General features: G+C 41.2%; 1 protein-coding gene across 2 annotated transcripts in view; it reads right to left on the reverse strand.

Moving 5' to 3' along the window:
• The window catches only part of mew (multiple edematous wings), a 251,111-nt gene extending 240,867 nt beyond the window's left edge, over positions 1–10,244 (reverse strand). For both annotated transcript variants that reach the window (XM_071589947.1, XM_071589945.1), the window contains exon 1: positions 9,936–10,244. In XM_071589947.1, coding sequence (XP_071446048.1) covers positions 9,936–10,126 — 191 coding nt within the window. In that variant the 5' untranslated portion in view covers positions 10,127–10,244. The remainder of the gene's footprint in view (positions 1–9,935) is intronic.
• Positions 10,245–11,159: the final 915 nt, after the last annotated feature.

Consider the following 11,159-nt stretch of genomic DNA (forward strand, 5'->3'; position numbering starts at 1 on the left):
TCCTCTCAGCCGAGACCCTATTTTGTATTTGTCTTTCATTACTATGGAGTCGAGCGACAGACAGCGATCGTGAGCCGAAGTCTTAAACACCGAGGGCAGAGAGCAGAGCGAGGAGTCTACCAATGAATTCGTTCAGAGGAAAAAATCCATTTGTACATTCCGTGCACAACACTTGCCTGAACTTAGACTGCCTTCTCTTGGGTAGGCGTAACGCTAAAAATATGTGGTACTCGTGGACGCAACAGAATCGGTAGTATTTACAGTTTCTGTTTTACCAACGGTAGAGAGACTTGGTCGGGGAAAGACTGCGTGCTAAACTTTCATTTAAATTTGGCAGTCTATTTTGTATCACTGCCAATGATAAAGTCTTTGAGAAATTACTGACCTCACTTTAAACACAGAGGATTTACGAGCTAGAATAGGATGCATTACTTGGCGTTAGGGCAAACTTCCAATGTCCCTTAATTAGTTTCACTGCTAAACGATGAAGATAATCACATCATCACAAAAAATTATATAGTAGTCAAGATACATATTTGGCTATTAATACGTTAAAAAATATTCATCGATTGTGTTAACATTTGGCAATGTGCTGCTTGATTGTACTGGTATGGATATTTCACTTCAAAATTCTGCCATACATGAAATCGATAACACATTACCTCATCGAACCAATCAAACCATTATTAATTGATGTTTGAAGCGAAGGATCGCAGAAACTTTCATGTTTGCAACATAATGAAAGCTGTACTGGTAAAATGACATTAAAAAATACAATAAGAGTACCTTCATTCTGAGAACAGGGAACTTAACGAATATGAGGGCGAGAAATGAGTAAATTTAATTTTGATTTCCGTCAACCGAAAGCTATTTCAATTTACACTACGGAGAGTTAGCAGAAACTGTCATCCCTTTCGGAATCGAGATTTTTATCATCTGATCATATCGTCAAGCGTATGAATTCTACTCCACGTTATATAGCACACATTGAACATTGAATTTAAAACAAGAATAAGCGAAACTTTTGATGCAAAGCCTTTGTAGGGTTTTGCGTCAAATGTTTCTTTTACTTATTTCTTTCGATTTGACGTTAACGGCATTTGACTGGGTTATGCCCGCCTTTCCTTATTCACTGATTTTCGGTTTTTTTTACAAAAAGAAAAATCAAGTCAAGACACAAATCAGGAGCATGTCTCAAATACAGCCTCCGTGCGTTCAAATTACTGGTGGGTGAAAGGAAAAAAGCGTATCATTTATCGTGAATGTAAGAAAAAAAACGGGAAGATCTCGGCATTGTCATGAAACGTGAGCCTTGAAAAGTAATAAAATGATAGGATAACAGTAAACACACGCGGTACGATGACAGTGATGAGGTCAATGAGATGGGACCAAAAAAAATGTTTGACGAATATGTAAGCACAAATGATGGGTAGACGGGAGATAAACACTTTTACGAAGGTCGTAGAAGGCTGAACTTTGCCGGGGTTGTTCGGCAGACGAAAGAACTGAGGGAAAAAACACGACAACCACGAATATTAATTCGAGTGTCAGTATGATGATTTCAACGCCATTGGGGAATAAAAATAAACCGGGAGCGAATAAAATATTGTAAAAAAGTACATTACTGAGGAAAAAAGCGGTTTATAGCTAGTTCGCACAACCACAACGGTCCGCGGTATTATTTTTATATTATTACAAGCATTTACCCAGAATAAAAAACTTGCCAGCCCAAGTTTTTGGGGATAGCAGGGGTATGCTTCACCCGATTCTGAAACAAATAGGTTCACCCTATTGTCAATTTATTGACACAATTCATATCAACCGACATTAAATACTTATTGTCAACATGGGTTAGCTCAGTGAAGAGACCAATTGTTCAATTTTGAAGAATTATGGAATATATCAATTTCTTTCCATTTTCCCGTTATTTTAATTCGCCAAGCACATGTCATACGCATCGCTCATTGGATATGAATGTAAAAGCACATTAAATTACCTTTAAGATTACTATTTAAAATGTGGTATTAATTTATAAAACATTCTCCCACCAGTTTAAGGTCTCGGTTTTCAATTTCATTGGGTCGGAGTAAGTTTTCGCGTACTGATCAAGTGATTTTCAACCGCAGCTGTGGTTATAAAAGAGAAAACATGAAGTCAAATGCCGAGCTTAATTTCCAATTGAATGCATTTATTTTATTGAGCGTCGGTGGCAAGAGATGACTAAGACCACATCATAATAATAACTTTCTTCCTTCCCGCGGCCTCTCCCTCGCCCCTTTGTCAACCCTTCCTCTCAAGCGTGCACTCATCCTCCGACGCTATAATGTTCCATCTCACCACTGCGGGCAATTGTGACGGACGAGTTGACCGCAAACAAACCTCCCAATCTTCAGCGCTAAGGGTCAACCATCAACATCTCGCGCGCACCCGCCTTCGCCTTTCCTCCCCCGCCTTCCTGTACCATTCTCAACGGTCTCCTGGCTGCCTTTTACGTACCTCGAAGTAAGACGGAGACGGGATGGGGCATTCGTTGACCCATCCTGACTCCTTACCTCTCCCACCCTTTCACAGCACCCCTCTCCCCGAAGACCAGCCATTCAACACGTCCATCATTGCCGATTCAACGTCAAATCCGCGCAAAACATGATCGCAATGCCCAAATTAACAATTAAAAAACGGCTCTCCTCCCGAGGAATTGAGCCGAGCTTTCAGTTACTCGACGACAATCGAAACGATTTGAGGGTAGACAACAACCAAGACCATGTCCACTCCCGCCGCAAACATCAAATACAAGACCACACTGCACAAAATGTATCACTTACAACAACATACCATCTTCCGGTTTGGTACAACACGGGTATGACTTCAATATTTGGATGCCTGGACCGAAATATTCAACTCCATTTACACGAATACCTGCAGACAAGTGTCAGAAATTTGGGAGCCGCGACTAAGTCGAGTTAAATTAACAGCAGTAAAGTTTAATTTGCATCGAAATTGATGAATGATATCAGGGAAGGCCTGTTCAACTGATGCAAAGGGTTTTTTAACGTAATTATTAAATTATTAAAAATTGATGCTCGGTCAAGAGAAAAAAACTGGGCATATCCCGTTGACGGCCGGGCAACCTGATGCGAAGAGTGGACACCGCCGACCCAGACCGTGGATTCCAAAACGGCTCGAATCGTCTTTTTCACGCGCACTCGCTCTGGATCGCCAGAGAACACAGACACGGCTATTGTAAACTTACACAGACGAAGCCTTCCTTCACTACATCTGAACTCGAGGCGTTTGCTGACCACCCTGAAGGAGGGGGGAGGAAGGGAAGACGGCGGCATAACCTGTCAGGGCACAAGTGCATCCTAAGCACACCGCCCAACCCCTTCTCCCAACCCGAGCATTTTAACGCTTTCTTCCTTCCCCCCATCCACCCTCACTTTCCCAGAAAACCAACCCTACTCTGCCTTGACGCTCCTCACCCTGTAAACACGCGCGGGAGAGTGGTCTGAGACGCCGCATATACCCGACCCGAAGGGTTGATGGGATCTCGCGTGTCTTCGAAGGGGAATATCGAACAAAAAACACGGCTAACCCCTCCGGGGCTTTTCTAAGTTCTTCATGCTACTACCACTACCCGCCGGTAGGCTCAACTCCGGAACAAGCCTGTGTTCCTCCGCCTCTTTTGCATGAACTACGCCATGAAAGCTGACAATTTCTGTTCATATGAATACATCCGTATACTTCGACAGCGACAGTGCCTAAAATATTACCGTGCATTACAACGAACGACCGACCTATGAGAAACGAATACGCAGTCCCGTTTAAGTTGCAAGGGATTATTTCAGTGCCGTCGAATTTAGACATGCATGCAAAATGGCAAAACTTAAAATATTCGGGTTGAAAATTCAAAGGCATTTGTGCGATAGTTGTACAATAGGCACAAATGCTGATTATTTTTGGAGATACATTATCCATTATGGAAACAACGGGAGACTTTTTTTTTATTCTTAAATACAAGGAAGAAATATTTCATGTAACTTTATGAACAACTTGGCCAATTTGATTAGAAAATACCTCTCAATTCATCCATTACTCTTTAAAGCCCGGAAGATCAAATTTAGTAAACAAGCAATAAACACTAATGGAATTATACTTAGTATTATTTCCGAAACATTTTTTCCTAAGATTGGATGAATTAGGTAACCGCAAAATTCGAGCAACTCTAGATTAAAAGTTTGCATACCAAGCACGTCCGCAACACGTTTTGTACCTCATTTAAAATTCATTAAATCGAAGCGATAAGCGGAGCCACAATCATTTCCTCTCATTTTCCAGTCATTAAAAATCTCCGGAATGAATCGATTCTCCCACACGTGTTCGCAACTACATTTCCATTCAAAGGCCAAGGCCCACCATATGAAACCCCGATCCTCAAATCCCCCAATCGGTCACCTCATCGACCTCCCTAAATCATGCGAGAGAGGCGACGGCCGTTGGGACTCGACGCGAACCGATCTGATCGGCTCCTTCCTAACCCATCCACAAACAATCCGATCGACAACGCGTTTGAGAAGGAATTTTCGGACTCCTTCCACGCAGCGAGGGGAACACGAAACTACTTGGCAACTTTCCAGTCGCCTCGCTGCTATATGCCAAGTGTATCGCATCGGATGCGTAATTGATCACGGTGAGAGATCCGAGGAAACGGGGGGGGGGCGGCATGCTGCGGCAGGAACGCCCTTCCCGGCGTCCCTTCCGTCCGCAGCGGGCGGACACACTCTGGCCGGCGTCCAGGAGAGACTGACACGGTGTGCGAAGAGCCCAACCCCACCCACCTACCCCGTCCTCCTATCGTGCTTGGGGCGCACCCTTTTCACGCCCACCCTGCATCTCGTCAGACCCAACCGTCTAGGACACAAGACTACGTCCACATCATACGACCCTTGGCGGGGGAGTGTGGACTCCGCTTTCTTTAAATTTTATCCTAAAACAGAACTAGGCCAATTGTGTTGAATGAATAACAAATAGAAAGAGACAACAATATGAGTGGAAATAACAATAAATATCAGGTCAGGCATATGAGTGGAAGTTGGGCAAATTTGCCTGCAAAAAATGTAGTCAACCCATCGCGGGGCGCTCACATTGCAAGGATATGCTCCCTCAACAAGCAAGAGTGGAAAGATGCGCGCAAAGAGAAAAATTAACATTTAATGCGGCGTCTGAAATGGAATTGAAAAGCGAAGCAAGGAACTTTACCACTTATAATAATCTTAATATAACCCACTACACTTATCACGACAGAAACCTGCGGCAGAAAAATTCGACAAATGCCTATGAAGATTTTTTCCTAGGTTAAGAAGATGATGGAAAGTCATCCATAGACAGCCGTCAAGGAGGAGTTCGTTCACTATGTGGATGTCGAATTTGTAAGCATAGAATATGTAAGTACTTCGCAATGAGTATTAATTCTTTTAAACTATCCATAGGCATTCTCATTTCTCAAATACGAATCCAACCGTTTACTTCGAGCTATCACGTAAATTCTTTTAACATAAGTAATGGAAAACACCAAGGTTTTGCGCGGCATGGAAATATGGTCGTTGATTAGGATAATAGGCATAGATTTAAAATGTGGGTATGGAGGAGGATGGAAAAGGTGAAGTGGACAAAAAGGGAAACAAATGAGGAAGTGCAAGGAATGGTGGGGGAGGAGAGAGGATTGTTGGGAGACGTAAAAAAAGAGGTAAGACAGATGGACGAGGAGCATTTTGACTGGCAATGGGATGTTGAAGACTTTGATTGAGGGGAGAACGTTAGGCAGGTAAGATAGGAATGCTGGATGGAATGAAGGGAGAAGGTATGAAGAATTGAAGAGGGGACTAGTGTAAGGTTGGATGTCAGGTTGTTTTGCTATGAGAGGCAAGGGTTAGGAAGAGGGACGTTTGGTAGCTCGAGTCCATCAAAAAACTACCTTAACCGGTAGATTACCGATAATAATAATGGAAAAATGTTTGCTGGATACTACTTGCTGTGGCATTATTTGACGCACGGGTTAAAGCGACGAGTGAGTTTATCTCGCAGCCTCGGGCACTATTTTTCTCTTCCTCGGAGGCTCATGTGTTCGACGGTGGAAAGCAGATCTCCACGAGCAAGCAAACATCTAATTAGACCGTACCACGGGGCAGAAAAAGGCAAATTGTTTAACAGCCCAAATTTCGGTTTAATCCAGGACGAGATCAGCGATACTTTTTATAAAAAATGTTTCACGGTGTTCACTAAAATCAAATGCAGACAAAAGTAGAAATGAAGATAAATTTAATTTTGAATATAAAAATTTTAAGATCAAGGAAACTGATGGATATTCCGCCACAGAAGAGCCACCAGCTGATGCACAGACAATATCGAGAGATTTCACAGTGGGGGAAGAAGTCATTCGTCCAGATCGGAATACGAACCTGACCACAATATGTTCGCTATTAACCTATAATTAGATTTTAAGATTCACATACATGCATTCGTCCACTGTAAAATTTAACGAAAATCTCAATTTATTTTTAACGGAATTGAAGCCCCTGAGTTCGGCGAATCCATCAATTAAGAGGGTGTTTATAACCATGGCGTATTTAAAAGATTAAGTTTGGTAACCAACGAGATAATTTCGTTAAAATAGATGAATGATTGGTTGTACATGCGTATCGTATGTTGGTGCCTAGATCATTTTTAGAGTAATTATTCTTCGGGTGATAACTCAATATTCATTTTACGGCTCTAAATAAGTTCATTTATTACTGCTTTCTTATGGTATGAGGCCACAGTAGTCAACAGCTAACCCACTGTGAGAGGGTTTAATGATTATGAAGCCATAGTAGTCAACTCGGAGACTGGTTGACAATAGGTGCGGGTAAAGCTCATCCGTAAGTCATACGTAATGTGAATGTAACACGTCAGGGTAGTCGGGCCGATTCCATTCCTTGTGTCACCTGTATCACGAGTATCCCACTAGTATCTCGTACCCTTCCCACGAGTATCAGGTACCAAAAGGCTTCGGCGAAGATGAGGGAGTCCGAAGTCTCCGGGATTTGAACATGGGCCCTGCCGTCAGTAAACGAATACTCTCAATGTATGCCTACTAAAACTCAGGACGTGTGCTGTTTCGATTAAAACTTCATTTACTATACGTTTTAACACGTATCAATACTTATTTAAGAGCCCTAATTGATCTGAACCTGGAAGTTTTTCTAAATGCATGAGTTCATGGAAATTGTTTCTAATTCTTTCCTTCGGCCAATTCGACTTTTAGCTTTTAAATATGCATACCTATACATGGTGTTTTCGTCAAATTGTGACGCTTCACAAGGGCACCTAAATGAACACGAGGAATTTACTGGCCACCAAGGATATGGAACCGCTGCTTCGACTCGTTAATTATTACCATGATACTCGTATATAACTCGAAACACTATGTCAAACAATGAACGGTTTTAACGAACTGGGACTATATCGATAGATAGATTTAATTTCACTGGGTAGAGCAATCATGCCAAAATGCAGACCGATAATATCAATTCCAAATCTGGACGGGGGATACTGGTTTAAAAGTAGGATAGCACACGGGTACGTCAAGAACTGTGATAGTTAACCCAACTTTGATTGGGGCTTCCTTTCCTTGCAATTCTTACACTGAAGTGAGTATTCCATGATGATTGATGAGCTCACCATAATATGCATATTAATATGCCAGAGGACCTAGTGGGGGGAATGATGATTAACTTTCTCTGATCACGTGATTGGAAAACTCTATGACTTCCTCTTTTAGTTAGCATTCTATTTCATTTGTACCGGGAAATTTGAACGAGCAGGCGGTTATCGGTAACGTCGGTATTTGGTTTGATTGAATAAAAGCAACCAATCATCATGACAGAGGAAATACATAGGAATTAATTTTAGAGGTTCAGAATCGACCTCACACGATAATCGCTAGTAAGATTGGTTACAATGGATTGGAAGATTAGGTTCTGTTATGTCCAGGTTGATGAAGAATGAAGATTTCCCTTACATGCAGAATGCACTCCGCTCATTTTTTTGTCGGCCTACGTTCTCGAAAGGATATCGGTCAGTCGTAGCAAGACGTGCCTGTGCCATTCCGAGAATCGACGAGAGACTGCAACACTGCCTGCCTATATCCCACGACGTCCATCACTGCCTTTCTCGGGAGCATCGTTCATTCACCGGTTCAAAACAAATTTCAAATACGGTACATCCCGGCTGCTACTCACTGTTTACGTTCAAGATGTTTCTTCCGGTCCGAGAAATACAAAGATTTCCGGACTGAGCTATAACCGCATATCGTGGTGGTGCTTATCGCGTATCCAGACTACCATTGTTGCGGGATCGAAGAATTAAAACGAAGTATGCAAAACAAAGGAAATGCACGAGTTTAAACACGGAAATGTTTGTTTCGCTGTTCGTGAAAAGTGTTCCACTAGAACAAAAAATCACCGAACGACAGCGATTTCTGCTCACAATCTAATCTACCAGATACATATTATGGACTGGGCATTTCGATTTAGTGGAAGATCTGGAGGAGAATAAGTCCTCCCCACGGCTACATACATAAGGCAATGAAAATAGTAATTTGGACGTAAAAGTTTCATAGTGATGCCTTTGAAAAGAGCTAATTTACGATTGTCGGATTCATTATATTAAAATAGCATTAACGTTGCATCCCAAATAAAATATTATAAATGGAAGTGGTAATTCTCTAATGGGCGTCAACATCTCAGATACAGAAACAGATTCTACAGATACCGAATACGCAAAAACGCAGTTTGTCAGTGAAAATGAATGGAAATAAATTCTCGATAGACGAAAGAAATCAAAAGACCCACTATCTACTGTCAACGTCTACCCGCTCCTTTCAGCGCGGGAGATTCGATAAACTGAAAGCAGAAATGAAAGAAGGTTAAGCGACACGATCCTTAATTTCCTTAATTTTAAATTTTAGCAAGAGTGAAGAATATCCCAGAATTTGCCTCTTCGACACCAGTCACAATTCAGGTTATGCCCTGATTAATTTTTCAAAATAATACAAAAAATACACCCACATTCCTCGTTATCAACGTAGAATTTAAACAAAACAACTGGGAAGTATTGTCCCGTGGTTTCCTAAGGTCATGAGGGTTATATCGGCTGGCATCAATAAAAATTACAAAAATTTTCAAGTGGCTACCGGCCTTCGGTTTGATTACTGTGTTCATGGTTTTTTTATAGCCGTTTATTGAAACGTATGCAACGTTTGGTAAGCAAGACCTCGGACTTCCGCACCCTTCACCCGATTGCCCTATTTAAAAAAAAGTCAACTTAATGAGTGACCACGCGTTTATCATTTCAGAAAATCTTCAAATGAAAAATATTAATTAACACAAGATAATAAAATAATGCCCTTTAAATTCTTTGCACCCGTCTTAAAAAAACAAAAGGCTGACAGCAGCCGAACACCTGTCGCTGTCTTTTAAATTATGATAACAGTTGGCAAAATGTGAGCATGAAACTTTGAACGAACTTTCTATTGTCTGAACTGCAAAATTTTCCGAAGACTCAATTTCCTGCTTGTGATGAATAGCAATGCTATTCTAGAACAATTGTTCATTTCTATAAAAAATACAAACTGCGAGGTTTATAAAAGCATCCACTAATAGATAAAATGACTAACGTTAGATATAATCATAATGCATTTTTCGCCACACGTATTTTACGATGCAAAAATATTGATAATTCTTACGACACACCATTGAATATGACATAACACCACCGACCAGTATCATAGGGGAATATTTACTAAGGTTTTCGGCCGACAACTCATTCCATGAAGCAACAGAAATAAACAAAGGGTTAATTATATCAGACTCATGGATAAATAGACAATAGCTACTCACCAGTTATGTGTCACGGTGGTGTTGACATCGTCGACTGCTTTGTGTTCGGCCACGGAGAATCCGAAGTAAGAGCCTCTATTGCCGACCTTGATGATCGGGATCCTCGGTTCGAGATTAAAACCATTGGCGCCACAGCAAAGTAAGAAGGTGACCGCTATCAGTGTGCACCCCCGCCGTCTTCCGGTATCCATGACGACGAGATAAAACGCTGTTCCTTGAGCGATGGAGCACACACTCGCGAGCCTTACGACGCACGGGACACAACAACTCCACAGATAACAGAACCTGCCGCGACCACCTCTATCGGGACAAAGCTCCCGCCTACGACTGATTCCAGTGGATCCAAGTCTGCCGCCGAGAGCGGACCATGCGCGGGGGAAAGGGGACTAAAACTAGAAGTTCAAGTCTTCTCTCGGGACTGCCGACGACAGGTGCTGCCATCTCGCCAGCTTATTATTCTACTTCCTTCGGTTGAGCACGCATTTCTTGCAGTGCTGCCAGAGGCGGTTCGGTATAAGAGTTCCCGATGATGTGCAACTTCTCAACAACCAATTATATCCGCTCGTACGAATGTAAAATTTGAGATAAATGGGATGTTGTCTTACACCAGGATAAATTTGAAGTGCTCGAAAAATAAAAATAAGAACTGTTTCAATATAAAACAGGCATACATAATAATGTATCCTGTAATTATCAAGATTTAATGGAAAATTCCGTATTTATGATACCCAAGTTTTTCAATCGATGGAAAGACCGTGTGTTACTAATCTCAATAACATGTTTTAAAAAGTTATACTTTGAAAAGAAGTACCTAAATGTTTGAAGTTATTTTAAATTAAAAAAAATAGTGGTGTCTGTTTTATCAACAGTAATACGTTTTTTTTAATGACAAAAATGGATTTAAGCATCTCGGGGAAATAGACGAGCGTCATAATCGATTTAAATTAACAAATGTGCCGGCAAAATTTCTAATTTTAAATCAAGGAAAACAATGGTGTGTGACCACAGAAAAACTTATACGTTCCGAACAAAAGAGAAATTGCCTAAAATATAAGTATTGCACTGGCATTACAATTATGTAACTTATTGAGCAGTAATAAATGTAGATACTTGTTGTACTTACGAGTGCATATGTCCCAGTGAGAAACACGGCTACTCCGAAATTTCAAATCAAGAAAATAAATACTGTGTGGTCACTAAAACACATAGACGTTCCAAAAAATA

The sequence above is a fragment of the Hetaerina americana genome, unplaced genomic scaffold (assembly GCF_022747635.1).
Source record: "Hetaerina americana unplaced genomic scaffold, ioHetAmer1.1.p SCAF_4, whole genome shotgun sequence".
Classification (NCBI taxonomy): Eukaryota; Metazoa; Arthropoda; class Insecta; order Odonata; family Calopterygidae; genus Hetaerina; species Hetaerina americana.